At 43.1% G+C, this 21820-nt stretch overlaps 1 protein-coding gene across 4 annotated transcripts in view; it reads left to right on the forward strand.

The window, feature by feature from the left end:
- The window catches only part of slc20a2 (solute carrier family 20 member 2), a 56185-nt gene that overhangs the window by 23293 nt on the left and 11072 nt on the right, over positions 1-21820 (forward strand). For 2 of the 4 annotated variants that reach the window (XM_061816054.1, XM_061816055.1), the window contains 8 exons: positions 10275-10818; positions 12853-12993; positions 13284-13369; positions 16720-16816; positions 17326-17445; positions 18504-18737; positions 18929-19562; positions 20970-21155. In XM_061816054.1, the coding sequence (XP_061672038.1) occupies positions 10530-10818; positions 12853-12993; positions 13284-13369; positions 16720-16816; positions 17326-17445; positions 18504-18737; positions 18929-19562; positions 20970-21155 (1787 nt within the window). In that variant the 5' untranslated portion in view covers positions 10275-10529. Of the gene's footprint in view, positions 1-982; positions 1188-3077; positions 3339-10274; positions 10819-12852; positions 12994-13283; positions 13370-16719; positions 16817-17325; positions 17446-18503; positions 18738-18928; positions 19563-20969; positions 21156-21820 lie in introns of those variants that run through there. The other 2 variants (XM_061816056.1, XM_061816058.1) reach the window with 2 other exon arrangements.

Raw genomic sequence — 21820 nt, forward strand, 5'->3', positions numbered from 1 at the left:
CCACGGTTCCTCTGTTGGTACTCTGTCATAGGTTTTCTCTAGATTCACAAAGACACAATGGATCCCCCTTCTGACCTCTGTACTTCTCCAGCAACTCCCTCAAGGCAAATAATGCGTTGGTCGCACTCTTTCAAGGCATCAAACAAATCTGAATCTTGCAAATACTTTCATCGGTCCTGAATCTACCCTCCACTAAATTTCCCTTTCACCGGTAATTAACACCCTACCTTTGGGGCATCGGTACTAATCACACAATACATATCACTGTCAATTTCAAGTCAGGCTCATCACCCATTCTGATACTCTTTTCACATCCAAGATATTCTCCGCTATCACTTCCTTTAAAATAACCCCTACTCCATGTCTCATTTCTCGTTCAGATTTGCTATGCAAAGTTATATGCAGCATGCCCTTCCTGACGTAACACTCCCCATTTGCATTTGTACAGGTTTGTCCCCCCTCTCGGGCTGCATTTGCACGTCCAGCAAACTGCACATACACCATTATAGTATCTATCACATAAATTGCCAAAGTCCTCATAAACCTTAGATCACATCTACAACGGTGAAAAGTACTGAATATCAAGCGTCGCATATTACGTCATGTTGTTCTTCAAGACAAGGTCAGTTGCATCAGAAGGTTTATGTTAGCACTCTACCCGGCTCAAAATGTCTGCTATACAGAGAAAGCAACAGGAGTTCTCCATGAAGTGTTTGAGCAAAGTCAAGAGGCTTCAGTGAGACCAAGTGAGAGGCAGCGTGGTTGTTTGCGTGGAAGCTTTGGAGGTGATGTTGAAACAGATATGGTCATTGCAGTCATGCATGCTGTTGTTGTCATTCTTGAATACCACCCTTCCTCCTCCTCCTCCTCCTCCTCGTCGTGCACATGGAGCCTGACTGATCATAACACAGCACAAAGTGTATGTGTGTGTCTGTGTGTGTCCATGTCCGTGCACTTAGCTCATAGGCGACAGCGCCCTCCCGCTGTGGAGCACGGAGTCAGAGTCAGCAGGTGCAGCTGACGCAGAAAGGCTTTCGAGCAGGCAGGGCCAGTTGGGGCACCGAGAGGGAGAGGAGCCATGGGAGCACCGGCGAACAACTCTCAGACAAATCAATGACCGTTTACGAGGCTGAGAGGAGCAAGCGGAGACTGGACCTCATACAAATACCTTTGCTTCTGTCGCGTATGTAAGTAACATTTGGCTTTGATCACATGGTTGAATTGGAGCCACTTTTGTGTGGAAGTCGGGAAGGAATAAGCAAGGCATAAATCGTTGGATTACATGGATTCATATTTGTCATAGATTGTAAAATACTACAGAGTTGTGGGCTGTAGAGGAAAAACACCTCTTACTGGTTAGTTAATCATGGCGGTGTCTTGCAGAGGGAGTGAAGTATTCCTCTCACATTATTAAGCATTAGCAAGGCAGACTCTGCTTTTTGTCTGGAGAACGACGACCCTGCTGTAACTCGGGGCTTGCCAGGTCGACGAAACAAGCGACATAGAGGCACACTGTTCTCAATATGAGTGAAAGGAACAATTGTAGCCGAGACGGTGTGTGTGATGGTGTGCAACGAGGCTGGGAAACCAAGACAATGTCACCACATGCCGCAACATCAGCATTATTATTTCCTCCAAGGGGCTTTGGTTTTAATGAGTGTTTGTTGGCATGATAACAGAAAAACGACTAAATTGTATGGCTGCAAATATCAAGTTGTTTTTTTTAATCAGTTATTCTACTGTTTAACTCCCCCACACCCCTGAAGATAGCTGGGATAGGCTCAGGCACTCCTGTAACCCTAGTGACGATAAGGCGTATGGTAAAAGGATGCATGGAAATTATCCTCCCCATTATGTAATAATTGAATTCAAGATTATTTTGAATTATTGCAAAATAAAATGAACATTTGAAGTATTGTCCATTTGGACTCCTCCACCTCAAGTTTCACACTAAGGTGAAGCCTTTGTCTTTAAATATAATGAACCCAAAACTTTAGACCTTCTTCATGGCTTGCCGGAATCTTGCAAGCTGATTTTTACAGGGTAGTGCGTGTTTCTACAGTAAGATTAGTCCGTCTTGAAAAATGGTGAAACTTCTAAACGGAGATCTTTCTGATTTATTTGCAACTGAATTATTCAAACTATTCAATTAATTGTTTCGGCCCCACCAAACTGTAGATGGTTTCAAATTCTGGTGCAGATTCAGTTTTATTTAACTTTGGATTTCAACAGTTTCTTTCATTTCTAGCTGAATAATGCATGAAGGTTAATAACATAACAGAGGCATACCAAACGGAAGGGATAGCTGTCTAAGAAGATCAATAATTTGGCATTGTTTAGTTTTGGCGTGGCGTAACGGTGGACGACTGGTTCGCGCATCTGTCTCACAGTTGTGAGGATCCGAGTTGAAATGACGGCGCCGCCTGTGTGGAATTTGCATGTCCTCCCTGTGCCTCCTTTGGTTTTCTCCGGGTACTTCAGTTTCCTCCCACATCTCCAAAAAACATGCCTTGTCGGTAGATTGAAGACTCTAAATTGCTCGTAGGTGTGGATGTGAGTGGGAATGGTTGTTTGCTTATTTGTGCCCCGCAATTTGCTGAATTGAGTGAAACAACAGTGCCTTTGCAGGTGGCAGCCGGGTACTGCCTTCAGATTTACCTCCACTGTTTCAAGATGGAATTTATGAACAACCAGTTGTCTACACACCAAGTACCCATACCCAGTACATTTGTAGAATCGAACCGATCCACAACGTTACTATCCTCAAAGAGCTAAAGACTATTATTTTTAGAATGAAAAGTTGCGGCTTCCAGTGCCCTTGATCCAGCAAACACTTTCTCGCACTCCGCACAGACAATCACCTGGCATGTTTACACGACTCCGCCGTCATTGGCTCCCACCCCCTCTCTCGTCCATCCTCTCTGCACACCAACAGCCACTCATTGGTTGGCGTGTGTTCTCAACATGGATTTTATCCTTCGGAAAGGCTGTCTAGACTCTCGCTTCGGTTCTGATTTTCTTTCTCTCTCTCTCGCTCTCTCTCTTGCTTTCTGTTGCTCGGCCTCTGCTGCAACAACGCCACAACCTGCTGAAGTGTCACTCTGCCTCTCCTGCTCAATCCTGCCTCCCTTCACTATTCCTGTCATCAGCCTCTCTCTCTCTCTCTCCTCATCATCTTTCCTGTCAGTCTCACACTCGGCCTCATTTAGGGTTTTGCCTTTCCAGCTTATCCCCCCCGTCAACCACTACGTCCACCCCCTTGTGGCTCTTTTCCCTCCAAACGCTGCTTTATTGTCTTCACCCGCATTACTTTCTCAGAGATGTGGGGACACGTGAAGGTGAGTGGAGTTGACTTTCAGGATTTCTCCCTCTCGCTCTATTTTCACCACGTCGCCGTCACAACTCAGTCAACCATCTGTTGCAGTGTCCTTGGACGTCAGGTGTATCACAACCGGGCCGTGAGTCATTTACCCTGTGCTGCATGCGACTTACGCTTCTGGTCCTTTCAGCGTTCAGCCACAGATGAACGAGGGGAGGCGGGGCCGGGGTTGAGGGTGCCGCCGCACGTCAATGCAGGGCCGAGCTCGTGACACGGTGTTTCGCGCCAGCTGTAGTGGCGGTGCTGCTGCAGTGGCATCTCGGACAGATTAATGAGCATTGTGCTGCAAACAGAGAGAGGAGGGATCGCATTGTTTGCACGGCGTGTGCTCGCAGGGGCTGGCGTTTTAGCTTAACACACGAGTCTGGAGTCGGGACGTTTTATTTTGTGAAGCTACGCACACACTGAGCAAATTAAGCCCGTTGCAAGCTTCAAAATATTGCTGAACGGCGTAATAGCTGGAACAAGGAGCGATTGGCAGTCTCTGACTGGCTGTCAGAGGCAACAGTGATGAGGCACAGTTGCAACTTGAATTGAAAGTCTGAGCCTTTTTCCGTCACTGCGTCTGTACAAAGTGGATGAACAGATAGCTCAAATCATGTTCTGACGGGTGTATTTATGTGCCTGTGTTTCCTTCTTTGACCTCCAGAAAGAAACTGCCTCTGCGAAAAATAATTCTCAAGTGCTTGTTGTCACTTTCAAGTGCCTCTTTATTCATGTTTTCAGGACAGGACAGGACGGCGGCATGTCACCTCACCAACAGCACCTTTGGTTCATACTTCCTATAGCCTGCAATGCGAAAACATTGGCTCACAAACATACCAACACAGAGGAGTCCGTGAGCACGAACTAACTACGTACTCTGCATTTACAGTACACAATTCTGCATCGCGAACATCTAAGTGACACCGGGCCACCGCCAATGATTGCGGGATAATCAGCTTTGCCTTTTTGAACAGCTGCCGCACCCAAATACAGAAGTTTGTGTTGTGTAAACACGGATTTTGTCAGCATCAGCACCTCGGACAGTGGTTGTGCAGGAATGTCGTACAGGATAATAATGTTTGGCGTTGACTGACACTATTGGAGCGCTATTATTATTATATTCTTATTGTGGTTATAGTTTGCAGTGGTGTCCAACTCACTGTACTGCATCATTCAGAATGCTGTTTAAATACAACTGGATTTCTTGATGCACCACTGGTGTTAAAATCTATATCTGTTATGAATTTGTGCCTTATGGTTTGGCCGGTGAGTGCATATTATTACAATTTACCGACCTCAAGGTTTTGTGTTTTCCAATTGAGTCGCTTCATGATGTTTAATTTTCTGCTTCAATGCAACTAGAACTGCGACACTGCGTTCTTAAACAAGTTCTCTGAATTCCTGTTTCTCTTTTTTTGCTGAGGCTGACGATATTTAACACATTTTTTTTTAATGACCAGATTCTCCATATAAGGTACCTGCTAGCATTTACGCAGGCAAAGGCATTGATGCAGGTTGCATAAGGTTTTATTCATTTTAAAAAATGTGTTTTTTTGAAACACCTGCATGAGTTTCCAATGACTCATCAAAACACTGACTGTACTTGACCTTGACTTTTCAGAATTTTCTTTGAACATCCTGAAGGTCGCAAATCGCTTTATAAATGTGTTTCTTAATAGATATCCTGGAAGACTTTAATTCACTACTTGACAAAGTGAAACTCATATATCAACTTACTACATACAGTGTGAAATATGTTTTTATTTATATAATTATGTGGGCTGACAGTTGACAAAACCCAAATTTATCTAGACATTTTTTAATAGTACATAAAAACCATCTATTCATCCATTTTCTTAGCCACTTATCCTCACAAGGATTGGGGGGGGGGTGCTGGAGGCTATGCCAGCTGTCAATGGGCAGGAGGTGGGGTACATCCTGAGCTGGTCGCCAGCCAATCGCAGGGCACATAGAGACGGACAAGAGCCGCACTCACAATCACACCTAGGGGCAATTTAGACCAGTGATATCCAACCTTTATATAGCCTCGGCACATATTTTAGAATTGAAAAATTCCAAGGCACACCAACAAAAGTAAATGTCACCAAAAATGGATTGATTAATTACTGTATGTACTTCCTGCCATCTAATAGAAGAGGATTTTTTTTGTTCTGTCTGTCATTGTGCCTCACTGGCATAGATAAATCAATAAAGATGTAATATTTCTTGGAATAAAATTGGATAACTTCCCACAGCACACCTGAAGAGTGCTCATGGTACACTAATGTACCCCGGGACACTGTGTTGAATTAGAGTGTCCCATTTATGTTGCATGTTTTTGGGACGGGGAGAACATGCAAACATTACACAGGCGAGTCCGGGATTGAACCCAGAATTGTGAGGACACCGCTTTCCAGCAGAGCCTCCGTGCCACCCACATAAAAACCAGTCAAAACTATTTTTAATGTAGAATTTAAGTATTGCATCAAACCTATGTTTGGGAAGTATGGGGAAAAAGTTCAATTATGGTTTTAAAAATTTTCATTCATCGTCATCTGAATTTAGCAAGGGTGTATTTGTTTTTATTTATATACTGCAGGTAACGTCCATGTCTGGGTCTCAGAGAGCAGTCGAGGTTGTTTTGAGGAGGTGGTGAACATTAAAAGTATTAAATTATGGAGATTATCCACAAAAAAGCTGTAAAGCATTAAATTAAAGAGAAAGCAACAAATTATGATGGGAATTTTGAACCTCTGCCATGACCAACTAAAACCTTTCTCTGTGACCTTCGCATGTTTTTCGCTGGTTGTCATTTGTTCACCACAGAAAATGTGGATGTTTAACACCCATTTTCAAGGACTCTTAACCTACAGCAACATTATCACGATGTTGGCATGATGAGAGAAACGTTTTTCCTTCTTGGATGAACTTACTTGAGCAAAATGTGCTCATTCTAATGGCTTTTAAAGCAAATGAGGACCACATGATGCCATTTAGCTAAATGTTTCCGATGTTTAAAAGCATAAAACCCGTTTTTAAGATCACCCCACAAATTATTAGGTTGGCAAGTGTGTTGCTAACTGCGCTCATTTTGGAATTTCTCCGTCTTTATTGATTTGAACGCTGACACAGGCCGGGAGTACATTGGTTCTCACACTACTTTGCTCTAATTATGCAGAAGCAAGGAGAAGTTGAAAGTCATCCATAGTTTCTTGGTTGATTGGAGGAGAACCCTAATCAAGTGGCACTTGGTTATTTTTATTTTTTTATTGTTATTTTTAGTTTTTCGCATATATATGTCAATTTATGCCCATCTTTTGGTAAGTTAGCTGGATATTTTATTTATAGAGACTGGAGAATGTATGGGGAATGCCGTTATGTTTTTGGGGGTTCCATAGTACTTTTATCCTCGCCAATTCCATTAGTGAAATTTCCTGGAATTCTATTTTCACTAATCTGTCCTAACATTTGCTGATTGATTGTGCTGTATCTCTGTTCTTTGAAATTGTCACAATCCATTGGTCAAGTACAGATCTCCATCAGAGTGACAGAAACGGCACAATTCCCTAAAAGCAACGATATCGACAGCGGGAGCCTTTGCGCCAAGCGAATGCAATTTCCATCCGATTCGGTGTTTGGTATTGCATGACTATAAATGTCGTTGAAATTCCGTAATCTTGTGTAGCTGCAGGACAGCTGCTAGCGTGGAAAACAAGGTTGAATAGATAGACGAGAATAAACGTGCCCGAGGAGCTTTGGACACGCGGAGGCAGGAAATGCAAAGAGCAGTGATGTACGAGTGGTGAGGAGTAGTCAGGATGCGCAGGTCGGCATGATCCAATAAAGATCGCAATGTTGTTGAAGACCGGTATTTCTTGCCCTGTGGGAACAACGGCATTCTGTCCCTCATTATAATTTAACAGGATGTGTTGAAACCTTCTCAAGGGAGCCGTATCACCGAGCGGTAAATTATTAACGTGATGTAGTTTAGTGGCAATCATTTTGACGTACGAGATTGTTATTTACAGCATCTTACAGCGCAGTCTTCGTTTTGCTGGTCCCTCTCTGCGGGAAACATAATAATAGTTGTTCTTTGTCAGTTTAATATACAGCCTTTTTAAACGTTTGACAGGAAGCCCCGAGCACTCCTGACAATCCTCACTGCAGCAGGGAAAATTAAACGCTTCGGATTTTGGAATCCTGTCCGTCCGTCAAGAGTGCAGATTCCGATCCAGTGTGGTTTCCCAATCAAAGCCACTTAAGTTTTTACGTGTGCTCTGGTCCAATTGGGGATAAAGAATAGTGTGTGACCTCAGTATTTCCAGAAGGAGCTCTCCTGTGAGGAAGAGGGTAACTGCCTGTGCCCCCACTCGCAACGAGCACAGCTCAAGCTGAGCTAATCGACTTGTTTACATGGAACGCTCCCTGTGAGCAATTGACACAACCGTACAAGGCAATGGTGCGTTCCGCTCGTCATTAAGCAAAGCAAAGCAAATTTATTTGTATAGCGCATTTCATACACTTGGTAACACAATGTGCTTTACATGATTAAAGGCATTTGAAAACAAAGAGATAAAACATTTAAAACGGCAAAAAAATACTATAAAAATGACAAACAAAATATTAAAAACAGACAATCAAAACCTCATACAGTGCAAGTAATAAAAAAAGTGGATATATTCTAAAAAGCATAAAAAAAGAAGTGTTTTCAACCTGGATTTAAAAACTTTCACCCTTGAGTCTGACCTCACCTCTGTTGGCAATTTATTCCATTTGTGTGCAGCATAATAGCTAAATGCTGCTTCACCATGTTTGCTTTGGACTCTGCGCTCCACTATTTGACCTGAGTCAGTCAATCTCAGAACTCTACTGGGTTTGTATTCCGTCAGCATTTCTTTCATGTATTCCGGACCTAAATCATTTTGTGATTTATAGATTAAACCAGTATTATGTTTGTTACTAATTTAACATCATTTGTCAGCCTCACAATTCTTACATTGTAACTGATTAGTTGATGCACGGATAACTTCAAATGCAGTATCGTTGTGTACAATTGGCTGGTGATGCAAAATGAAGTACATTACAGGGGGTGCTTGGTTTGGATGGAGTTCTAGTCCTACTGTGGCAAAGTACTCAGATTTTAAATTTAGTCTTAATTTACCTTAGTCCATCGCGAACAGCAGTAGCGCAAGAGTAAATGCATAAATACATTGAACGTTTAGGGGAAAAACACTGAGGCTGTAAATATAAAGCATAAATGTAAACGACTAAGTACCTTGGGAACCTTTTGTTTGGTTTGTACTTATTAAACTTGAATTTTGTGGCTATTAGCACATATTTTGCAATATGTCTTGGCTTCAGACAGACTGTAACATGTTTTAAAATTTGAGAAAACTTTTCTTGATTTGAGTCGCTGCTTGTTTGTGAGGAGTGATGTTGGTTGCTAAAGCCACACCAGTTGAGCACCACTGGTCCAAAGACCCACTTCAGCAATGGCAATGGTTCCCAAACTTTTTTGCAGCCCCCATCCCGCTTGCAATGCAGATTTTCAGCGCCGACCACCCCCCACCCGCCGCTTTCTTAGGAATCAACAAAAACATGAATAACAGCTACGTGTAACTTAATGATGAAGTGTTCATGGTAGTCAATGGGGACCCCCCCCATTTGAAAACCAATGAATTATGGGAAGTTGGGTTATATCTACTACTACTACTACTACATAATACTACTCTAGTCAGTAGTATTATGCGCAATATGACACTGATTAAAACAGTTCATAACAGTGAGAAAAAAATTGTACTTTTAAATATTTTCAAAATGTATAAAAATTATAATTAATTGATTATGACCAGTTCAGGGTGTAGTCTCCCTTTCACCTGAAATTAGCTGGGATAGGCTCCACCACTCTCGCACCCCTGTGAGGATAAGCAGTCTGGAAAGTGGATGGATGGGTGGTGTTTGGTTTTCCCCATTGACTCGGTAATGCGTACAGTAAGTCAGCAGATTGAATGTGCAATAGTGTGGGAATTTATCCAGCGTCACCTAAACGGTCCGAAAACCCTCCATTATGTCATGTCATTATCCAAGCCGTTTATCCTCACATGGGTTGCAGGAAAGCAGGAGCCTATCGCAGCTAGCTTCGCGCTAAAGTTGGACTACACTCTGAACTGCTCGCCAGTCAGTTCCAGGGCAGATATCGATACCATGACTGAGCGGGAATTGATCGCATACTACCCGCACCAAAGGCAGGCGTATGTACCACTACACCATCAGTGACTTATCCCTTCATTATTCGTTTACCACAAATAATGAATGGGTAATGTTTGTTCATTATGTATGCCGGCAATGTTTAGTGACAGGAAGAACAATGAAATGTTCTCCCACTCGATGGCAGATGGTCTAATAAACCCTTTCATCAATTTGTTGCCATCCGTACTGCAGGAAAAAATATCACGGCACCTGGCAGTACCTCATCTTTCCGTCATTTCATTAGTGGGTAAATCGAGACAAGGTCGTCGTTATTTAGATCTAAAATATGTGCCTTGGCTCAATCAAGGCTGAGAAACACTCATCTACAATACTTAAGTGGTCTATAATTGAAGTGGACCAGCTTGGACACATCTTAAAGTTGTTATCAGCGGCATGAGTGCCAAGGAAGAATGCAATTCTGGTGTGGTTCCAGATCTTTTTTAAAGATCTTCTCATTATAATTGTGAGCCAAAGCAGAGAGTGGCCTTGTCATTTACATCATTGTCAAGACAGATTGCTTTAAAATGTGCACTTCTCCATTATTGCCACGCTTTTAGCTTTTCTGGAAAGTCACAAGGGGGTTGTTGTCGAATCGGGTCTGATCCTGTTAAAAAGTAAGTCGCGCTTCATTGGGCTAATCCGCCTCTCCTTTGTCTTGCAGGTGAGGGAACGTGCGGCCAAGCTGTCTCACATTAAAATATGGAATGCTCTCTGCACCCACCATCACTAGTCTCTAATCTTCGGACTCAACTCCAAAAGCGTAGTTAACAGCTGTGCTCCACCCCTCCAGCTCTTTCTGACCAGGGGACGAAGAAAAGGAGCGGGCCTAGCAACGCCTCAAGCCCCAAGCAGTTCTTTCCCTTTTTAGAGTATTTAAGATTTGATTCTACTGCTTGTGGATTGAACGCACCTCAAGATGGATCTGGATTCGTATCTGTGGATGGTGATTTTTGGCTTCATCATTGCCTTCATCTTGGCCTTTTCGGTTGGCGCCAACGACGTGGCCAACTCGTTTGGCACGGCAGTGGGCTCCGGCGTGGTCACGCTGAAGCAGGCCTGCATCCTGGCGTCCATCTTTGAGACGCTGGGCTCGATGCTGCTGGGGGCGAAAGTGGGCGAGACCATCCGCAAAGGCATCATCGACGTCAACTTGTACAACGACACCGTGCCCGTGCTTATGGCGGGCGAGGTCAGCGCTATGGTCGGTAAGTTACCACAAATGTAGCAGGCATGCAGATATTTAACAATCAAGTATTTTATCATCCATGAAACGATGGGATCATAGACGTCATTTGCTTGCTGGGTCTGTAAATTTATTTTTTTGGATCTGTGTGCAGCATTTCCCAACCAATCTAATCCAAACATTCAGGCATTGCATTGACCAGCCGCAATGTTGACTTCCACAATTTAATCATATGCAAGTGCTGTATCAAATATTCTGCCTTTACGAAGACAATAACCTTCTATTTTTATGATACTGACACAGAGGTGTTTATTGTTGTGGTCGTACAGTCGTTTGTAGCAGCACATTGCTGTATTATATTCTGAGCTGTTCCTTTTTTTCCCCACTCTTTTACTTAACTACCGTAATTTCTGGCCTACAGAGCGCACCGGATTATAAACCTCACCCAGTACATTTGTAAAGGAAATACCATTTGGTACATACATAAGCCGCACCTGTGTAAAAGCCACAAGTGCCCACATTGAAACCCACATTGAAACACGAGATATTTACAGAGAAAGACGGTACACAGAAAGAGCTTTCAAAGTTTGGCTTAACATAGCAACAACTCAGTAGCACAAAGAAGGCTGGTAAAAAAAAAAAAAAAACATACCGGTAAATAAAACAGCCGCAACAGCTACACAGTAGCAACACGGTAGCGCAGCGCTAACATGGCCGGTTAAAAAAAAAAAAACATACCGGTAAAAATCACTGAGACACGGCAGTAACACAGCAGCAACACTAGCGCAATGTTAACAGGGCTGATTTAAAAAAAAAAAAAAACATACAGGTAAAAGTCACTTCCTCAGCACATATATTCCACCGGTCTTGCTCTTACCTTTTCCGCTCGAGTGCCCCCTTGTGGCTGTTGGAAAAAAATGCACAAATTTGTCGCATCACCGCGTAAGCCACAGGGTTGAAAGCGTGTGAAAAAAATTGTGGTTTATAGACCGGAAATTATGGTATTTATAGTCACCAAAATATTAAGAGGCCAATGGCTGGTTGATGGGTTTTACATATCATACAGAACCCTATTCATTTTTAAATAAGGTTGCTGTGGGACAAGGGAAAATTACTACAAATATGGTGGTCTTCAATCAAACATATTCGTAAATTATTGTTCTGACACATTTGTTTTTAACATTCACTACCATTCAAAAATTTTTGGGTCACGCAGAAGTCAAAATCAAATCACTCAAGTTCAACTTTTTTAATTGTTTATGAGAGAAAATTTGTAACATCTTGGAAGTTGGACAAGTTTAATTTCTCTTCTGTGATTCACCCCCCCCCCCCCCCCAGAAAAGTGTCAAATTATAAATAGGGTAATCAACCATATGAGCACAGCTGTGTGTTTTCTCATTTACAAAATAAAAGCTGGGTTGTGATTTTCCAAATAACAGCAAAGAAATAAAACATATTACTAGTTCAAATAAAGGGCTGCAATATAATTAATGTATTTGAAAAAAAACCCCAACAAAATACAGATAATAATTCAGGTTTTTTTATATGGGCAGAACACAAACCATGCATGAAAAAAAAATATTATACATAGGTAGAAAGGATTTCCAGAATTTTAAGGTCAACTTTGGGGATGCATGTTATACATGGGCGCGCATTATACACAGGAAATGGTGTAAGCGGAGTATGTGTCGGGAAAAGATGATGTAGTTCATAGAGGGAAGGATGAACAATACATAAAAGAAAAAAATCTACAGACACTTAACATGAGCCGTGACATGAGTCAGCATCGCTCACTCACAAAAAGGAAAAATATTAGCATCAGCCTTTGCTTTGCATGATGCTTTTTTTCTTTTTTTTTTTTTTGAATTTTAATCAGAAACCTTTTTTGGTGAAACCAACCCATGTTCTTATGGTGAATAATCAACCCCCAAATTTTTTCCTCAGCTTAGTCAGCGCGAGGTGTGGGTGAATCTCATCTTTTCACCTCCACCCATCCCCCTTTTACTTTGAACGCCTTCCATACACCATCTGGTTAACGTCTGCGTCCTGTTTCCAGGCTCGGCAGTGTGGCAGCTCATCGCCTCCTTCCTCAAACTGCCCATTTCCGGAACCCACTGCATCGTGGGCGCCACTATCGGCTTCTCCATGATCGCCATTGGCACGAAGGGCGTCCAGTGGATGCAGCTGGTTAAGATCGGTAACATGAATCCTCTTGAAGTTGTGAACTTAGGTATTGTGAAACTCTCTGCGGGGAATGGTTTTTTTTTCTCTCTCTCTTGACTGACGATCCACCGAGAGAGTTGCAAGAGTTACTGTACCTCCCCCACGTGGCTTTTCAGAGGCGCGGGGAACATGCGTAAGGAGTTGACCCGAGGTTACGTGGGCTGAACAGAAAGACAAATGCAATTCTATGTGCTATAGAAAGCGTGTGCTACAATTGGTACTTTTGAGTGCATTACTGTTCTGATCACTTTTCTTTGTGTGCAGTGTCGTCGTGGTTCATCTCCCCCTTGCTATCTGGACTCATGTCTGGCGTCCTCTTCCTTCTCATCAGGAATACCATTCTCAACAAGGTGGGTGGTTGGAATTGGTACACACTTCCTCATCAAGTCGAGAATCCATCAGGGGCTTGGTTGGTATGGATCCCTTTCTGAAATCCTTTCTAATTCTCAAGTCTCCCTTTGAATAACAAGAATTCAAAATCCCTCAACACTTTCCTTTGTACTGCTTAGAGAAAACACAACAATAACATAACCCTCCCCTCAAAATTAATCATTAAACCTTGTTGTCATGTTTACAACTTTTATGGTACTTACACAGAGTGTCATAAACAATGGGCCGGATACAATATATTTTTCTAGTGTGTTAAAACACCAAATTAAAGATGAGAAACAGGCTTTCAACAAAACTGATTTCAACATATTAAGTGTTAAAACAGGTTTGCGCTGGCAATTTGAGGGATTGGTTTTAATAGTTAAGTGAGATTGTATTTTAAAAAGGCTGTTTTTTTCAGTAAAAATGTGGTCAATCAAATTGTAGTGTGTGTGGCTTTAAGATCCTTACTTAAACTTTTAGAAGTACAGTGAATACTCTATTCTCGAACGTCTCCATTCTGGAACAAACCGGTTTTCGAATGAAAATTTCAAGATTTTTTTGTTTCTGTTTTCAAACGAAAATCTATTAACCCCCAATCATGTCTCCAAAGAAGTGACACTCGACAAGTTCTTTGGGAAAAGAAAATAACTTCCAGGGGACGAGTCACCCTCACCGAAGAGATTTGATACAGTAGTTGATAGTTTTACATTGCTTTTTTTTCTTGTGAAAATGCTCTGTTCCATTAGCATTTCTGCATTTTTGTTTTGTTTCAAAAAATTCGTTAACTCGAGTTACGAGTTAATGTTTTTGTATGTTACTTTTTGTAAAAATGAAAAAAAATGTTTTGCCTTTTTTCCCCAGATTTTTGTTGTTTAAAGTTATTCTACACTTTTGTTAATACAAAAAAGTTGACATACCTGGGGGCCTAATCGCAACAGATCCGGCAATGCACTCCCAGCCTCATCTACTCTACTACTAAAGCATACATTTAAAGCAAAAAATAAATATATTTCTTAAATCATTTTATTATATTAAGTATTTAAATTATACATGTATTTCTACTATGCACTTTATTATCAGGAAAACCAAAAAAAAAAAAAAGGCTTTAAAAAGCCTAATTTTTTAGGCTCAGAACGCATTATTTCTTTTTCAATTAATTGTAATGGGAAATATCGATTCAGTTTTTGAACAAATCACTTCTCGATCTGCCTTCTGGAACGGATTGTGGTCAAGAACCCTGGTTGTACTGTACTTTTTATCTGGATTTAAAACAAAAAAAAATAGACATACAGGCACGCACGTGCACAAGGGTACACACAAACTGGCTTCAGCGCTGATAAAATCCATTTGATTTGGCAACACCAGCGCATCTCGCGTTACATAACAGGCAATCTCTGGCAGATGAGGAAGGAAAATGTGTGGCGGCTCAGCATAAGGTCACGACGACGTGATCGCGGGTTGAATGACTCACAGGACGATCGCTTCAATCAGACTGACGGCGTCAGGAGGTCAAACTCGGGATGAGCTCGTCTGTGTTTTGGCCGTCTCTGCACACACAAAGGGAATATTTGAGTGTTATTTCATGTTTATATTTGACTTGTTGAGGGTCACGTATCAGACTTTATGTTTTGCACAAGTCAGCAGTGCCGCTTTGCCGTTGTGACTCTTTATCCCAATTTCACAACCTGAAAATGAAGTACTGTAATTCCTGGCCGGTTATAAGCCTCACCAAGTACATTTGTAAAAGAAATACCATTTGGTACATACATACACCGCAGCTGTGTAAAAGCCAAAAGTGCCCACATTGAAACACGATATATTTACAAAGAAAGACGGTACACAGAAAGAGTGTAACGCTAGCGTGGCGCTAATGCTAGTGCTAACGCTAGCGCCGCGCTAACGCTAATAGGGCTGGTTAAAATAAAACTTACTGGTACATATCACTGAGACACGCCAGTAACACAGCAGGAAGACGCTGCCACAGCACTGACGGTAGTGCAGCGCTAACAGGGCCATAAAAGTCACTTCCTCGGCACATATATTCCACCGGTCTCTCTTACCTTTTCCGCTCGAGTGCCCCGTTGCGGCTGTTAGAAAAAATGCACAAATTAGCCGCATCACCGCAAAAAACGTAGGGTTGAAAGCATGTGAAATGTCGCGGAAATTATGGTACTCGCCACCAGTTTGGTGGTCGTGAGTGATTTCAAATCTTTATTTTGTGTCAGCACATTGGCGGAGAAGAAAATCCAAGTTTAGCATATCCATTTTTAGGGGGGGCATTGAACTATACTGTAGCATGTGGTACCTAAAGGGTAGAAGTAGACACAATTGTCACTTGGGAGGGACAATAGGTGAACATAAAACATAGTACTGTATTTTGTTCTTAAACAGCCAGATTCCAAGAGGAAAGCACAAAAACATGATGTCCTTCATGCTTTTCCTTTTTGTAGTGCGTTTCCTCCTTTTCTGATTTTTGAGGTTACAAACCGCGCACAATTAACAAGTTTGTGGAATGGCTTAAGAATACATTTTAACAAGAAGGTGTGCTTAATTCACTGCCTTTATTTTATTTATGGCCCATAAGTGTTGTTTCTTTTTAATAAAAAAAAGTCATATTTTACTGGTGCTTTATCGGAGGTTAGCGACTGTCTTAAGACATATAAAGTAAATTCAAATTACATGGCCGCTGTAGGAATGACTGTACGACATAGCTCTTATTTACTTTGTCGAATTTTACTGGAATATTTAACAGTGAGCTGATGAGTATTTAAAGCATTCCTAATTTTTCCTAACTGATCTTTTTTTAGGTTTTTTTGATATCATGTGAGATGATATAATTGATTTGCAGTTGATTTGAGTTTACATGGATTGCAAAGAGTGTGTACGTCGATGCCTTTCGCCGTCTGTGGGATTTTAAATTGTGAATGTGCATTTGGAATCTGTTAGCATGAATCTCGATCTTTCCCAAGGCCAAATGATATGCTTGTTTTAAATACACGCTGTGTACTTTCTCTTTGGTTTATATTTAGCTTGACAGTAAGCTTCAACTTTTTGTGGCAATAAACTACTTGAAGCGTCTTCTTTGAAGCACTGTTCACTTATCTGCCAGACTGCTGCTTGTTGTGTAGTTCATCGGGTTCGCTGCCATTGTCTAGCACTCGTATATAAAATTTTGCTTCCCAATCAAAGCAAAAAATCTACAATGACTTTTTATTATTATTTGTGTTTGCTCAAGTTCCTTCCACTTTATTTGTCTCAACTCTATAATAAGTGTATATTACTATAATTACATAACAGAAAGCATGTCTTCCTGTCTTTCTCTCTACAGGAAGATTCTGTTCCCAATGGCCTGCGAGCACTGCCGCTCTTCTACGCCACAACCATTGGAATTAACACCTTCTCCATCATGTACACTGGCGCTCCACGTAAGAGCCGCAAATCGTCTGACAGCAATTTACCCGAAAAAGTATCATGTCAGTCAAAGAAGGCAATTCCATACTCAAAATTCCATACATAGGTGAGACAAAATTATTGATTGATGGAGATTGTTGTGGGCGGTACAACTGGAGTTAGAGTGTTGGCCTCACAGGTCTGAGGACAGGGGTTCGAATCCCAGCCCAGCTGTGTGAGTTTACATGTTCTCCCCGTGCCTGCGTTGGTTTTGTCCGGGTACTTCAGTTTCCTCCCACATCCCCAAAACATGCAACATTAATTGGACACTCTAAATTGCCCCCAGGTGTGATTGTGACTGCGGCTGTTTGTCTCTATGTGCCCTGCGATTGGCTGGCGACCACTTCAGAGTGTACCCGACCTCCTGCCCAATGACAGCTGGGATTGGCTCCAGCTCTCCCCGCGACCCTCGTGAGGATAAGCGGCTCAGAAAGTGGCTGGCTGGCGATCGTCGTATATTGACTCCGTGTTCTTTCGGTTGCAGTGCTGGGGTTAGAGATGCTGCCGGTGTGGGCCATCTTTCTCATCACCTTGGCCGGATCGCTGGTGTGCGCAGCTGTAGTCTGGATCTTCGTCTGCCCTTGGATGAAAAGGAAAATAGCAAGTAGGTATCCAACAGCCACTGATGGCTTCCTGCCAAAAGGCCCTAAACACTGTTGTGTTTTGATTGATTCCAGTACTTCTATATGACGATTACTGGCTCTCAATAAATTACAATACAGTGAAAAGCTACTGTATTTTCCGCACTATAAGGCGTACCTAAAAGCCTTTAATTTTCTCAAAAGCCGACGGTGCGCCTTATAATCCAGTGCGCCTTATATATGGATCAATGTTGAGCGTTAAGTGCAGCTCCATCTAATGGATGCATAACGTAACCTCTACTGTGTCGTCTATTCTATGCGCCTTATAATGTGGTGCGCCTTTTAGTGCGAAAAATACAGTAAATAGATTGTAGGAGTTTGAGTTAAGAAGCAAACTAAGTATATAGATTCACACACAGTGAAGTATTTGATTTTTTTTTTGATGATTAAGTTTATGGATTTGGGTTTTTCATTTCCAACACATGAGAATAAATATGTATATTATATTTTTTAAAAAAGTGTTTTTAATATATAAAAGTATGTTATCTGTGCAGTTTGTGTTTGTGTGATTGAGCTACTGAAAGTAATTCACTTTTCTGCAGTATTATAATTTACAGTATTAAGCTGTATCTGTAATTGGGCTAAAAGAGCGGAACAAGTAAGAATTTCCGAAGCCAAGTACTGTATCCGAACACATTGTGACCTGGATGCTTGTAAGGATTATATGTGACGTTAATGGGGTCATTACTCCATCCGCCTAAAATGAGGTGGTGAATGGCTGGACGTTGTGTTTGGATTGAGGGCTAGTTTTGAACTCCACGGGGTGATTGGGGGAGTGCCGCAATGGGCTTAGTTGTCTTTGAACTGTATGATGTCTGAACTTTTTTTTTTTTTCAACAGGAATAGCACTTCATAGCTCTCCAATTCCTCTTTAGTCACTCGAGTTTTATTCCAGAACTGATAATGTTTCGGTAAAATTTGACCGGCCAAGTGCTAGAATTTTTTCACTTCGGAACTGTTGCAGTTGTATTTCAAATGTCCTCATCTTCCTCCGACTCGTCCGTCATCTCTTTTTCCCCAGGCCGACTAAAGAAGGAGCAGGCTTTGTCCAGGATCTCCGACGAGAGCCTGGACAAGATCCCCGAGGAGGAGGAGGAGAGCCCCGTCTTTAAAGAGCTGCCTGGGGCCAAGGGCACAGATGAGGCCGTGCTGCCGCTAACTGGGGGCAGCAGCGAGAGGAACGCGCGCACGTCCAACAGTGAACTCACCAATCTGACCAACGGCGGCACCGTCATGCCAAACGGACGAGTTTATGGTAAAACTGTTGTGTTCCAAATACTTTGCTCTGTTACTCAATACATGGTGTCATTTCTAAAGTCTTAATTTAGTCATTCAGACTTACTTGTCAATACCTTTAACATCTGGTTACTGATTTGATTATCTTCTAATTTTCTTTTATAGACTAATTATTTTCCCTTTTTGCACACTTGCTGTTTTATTTTGCAGCCCGCACGCATTCGATGACCAACGGCTGCCTCAAGTCGCCCGTCTCTAACGGCAGCTTTAGCTTCGACGGTCACATGCGCAGCGACGGCCAGGTGTACCACACGGTGCACAAGGACTCGGGCCTGTATAAAGACCTGCTGCACAAAATCCACCTGGGCCGAATGGACGACAACGAGCGCCCCGGCGCCGGCCCGCCCGACAACAACTACCGATTGCTGCGTCGCAACAACAGCTACACCTGCTACACGGCGGCCATCTGCGGAATGCCCGTGCAGCCTCTAATGCGCACGGAGTCTCGCGACGACAGCGAGAAGCTGGTCGGGGAGGGCGGCGGCGGGCGCAGCAACAGCGTGTCCTACTCCAAGAAGCGCATACGCTACGACAGCTACTCGTCCTACTGCAACGCCGTGGCCGAGGCGGAGATCGAGGCGGAGGAGGGCGGCGTGGAGATGAAACTGGCTACCGAGCTTGAGGGGGTCGAGGAAGAAGGGGGGTCCGCACCGGTGCCTCTGGACGACATGGCTGAGGAGGATCACGAGGAGAAGGATAAGTCGGAGGTGTTTCTGCTTTTCCACTTCCTGCAGATTCTCACCGCCTGTTTTGGCTCCTTCGCTCATGGAGGCAACGACGTCAGGTGCCAATATTGTAGCTGCGAGTAGTGTAACAAGTGACTCGTGCAGTACTTCCCAACCAAATAGAGCCAAGGCACATGCAGTGTTACTCTGCTACATTGCTGGGGGAACTGCTCCAATGCAGATTTTCTTTTTTTGGGGGGGGGGGGCCTGCATCCACCTGTCTTTCACAGAAATCATTAGAAAAAGCTTACAGCACACCACCAAACAAAAAATATATACCGTAATTCCCGGCCTACAGAGCACACCTGGTTATAAGCCTCACGCAGTACATTTGTAAAGGAAATAGCATTTGGTACATGCATACGCCACAGCTGTGTAAAAGCCACAAGTGCCCACATTGAAACACGAGATATTTACTAAGACGGTACACAGAGAGTTTAACGCTAGCCCCGCCACACAAACAGGGCCGTTTAAAAAAAAAAACGAAAAAAACATACCGTTGAAAATCACTGAGACACGGCAGTAACACACTAGCGCAACGCCAAGAGGGCCGGACCAGTAAAAGTCAATTCCTCGGCACATATATTCCACCGGTCTCACCCAGAGGGTATCTCGGTTTGTGCACCTCTTTGTTCTTTAGTTGAGGCTACTAGCAGTAATTGGCTTAGTTTAGAATGCAATAATCACATTTGTCAATTGTCTCAAGATTGTAACCCCGCACCCCCAAATATTCAACTTCATTCTCAGAGCTATACAAGTTTATTCTCATATTCCAATTTTGATCTTGACTACTGTAATTCCCAGCCTTCAGAGCGCACCTGGTTACAAGCCTCACTGAGTACATTTGTAAAGGAAATACCACTTGGTACATACATACGCCGCACCTGTGTAAAAGCCGAACGTTCCCACATTGAAGCACGAAATATTTACAAAGAAAGACGGTACACAGAAAGAGTTTAACGCTAGTGCCGCGCTAACACTAACACGGCCGGTTAAAATAAAACTTACTGGTAAATGTGACTGAGACACGCCAATAACACAGCAGAAACACGCTAGCACAGCGCTAACACTAGCGCAGCACTAACAGGGCTGGTAAAAGTCACTTCCTCAACACACATATTCCACCGGTCTCACTCTTAACTTTTCCACTCGAGTGCCCCCTTGCAGCCGTCAGGAAAAATGCACAAATTAGCCTGATCACCGCATAAACCGCAGGGTTGAAAGCGTGTGAAAAAAGTCGCGCCTTACAGGCCGGAAATTACGGTAAACTGAAATAATGATCATCTCGTCGCACTTTACTTACTGATCATTTTAAGACCAATATAAAGGGAAATTGGACGCATCTCTCATGACAGCCCTGCTGATGTCTCGTGGAACACAAATATGCAGCTGCAAAGTGGTTGGGAATGACTGCACCGGTGAATACTGCGGTAAAATGACTAATTTCAAACCCTCCTCCTCCACAGTAATGCCATCGGACCTTTGGTAGCGCTGTGGATGATCTACGACCAGGGTGGTGTGATGCAGGACGCCGCAACTCCCATCTGGCTGCTGTTTTACGGCGGCGTGGGCATCTGCGCCGGCTTGTGGGTGTGGGGCCGCCGGGTCATCCAGACCATGGGGAAGGACTTGACTCCCATCACACCCTCAAGGTGAGAGAGGACGCACGGGGGGAGGTGGGCCAGATTGAGAGTGTGTGCGTGTCTGGAGACGACATGTTGGTGCCCATGCTTTCCAAAAGAATCCCCATTTATGACGTTTCTCGCTTACGATTAAAATACATGAAAGTACCTTAATTTCCGGCCTATAAGCCACGACTTTTTTCACACAATTTCAACCCAGCGCTTTATGCGGTGATGGGGCTATTTTTGGGCATTTTTTTCTAACGGCCGCAAGGGGGCACTCGAGCGTAAAACCTAAGAGTGCCACAGGTGGAATATATGTGCCGAGGAAGTGATTTTTACTGGTCCGGCCCTGTTAGCGCTGCACTAGCGTGTTACTCCCGTGTCTAATTGATTTTTACCGGAGGCCCCGTTGCTCAGTGGTTAGAGCAATGGTTTGGTAAGCCAGGAGTTGTGGGTTCGTATCCCACTGGGGCCTCCACTCCCTGAGAAGGGTTGCGTCAGGAAGGGCATCCGGCGTAAAAAATTGTGCCAAACATATATGTGCGTTCATCTGGGATGACACGCTGTGGCAACCCTGAAAAGGGACAAGCCGAAAGAAACATACGAAGTGATTTTTACCATTATGTTTTTTTTTTTTTTAACTGGCCCTTTTAGCGCGGTGCGAGTGTTAGCGTTAGTGCGCGTGGCGCTAG

Source organism: Syngnathoides biaculeatus, chromosome 4 (assembly GCF_019802595.1).
Source record: "Syngnathoides biaculeatus isolate LvHL_M chromosome 4, ASM1980259v1, whole genome shotgun sequence".
NCBI lineage: Eukaryota > Metazoa > Chordata > Actinopteri > Syngnathiformes > Syngnathidae > Syngnathoides > Syngnathoides biaculeatus.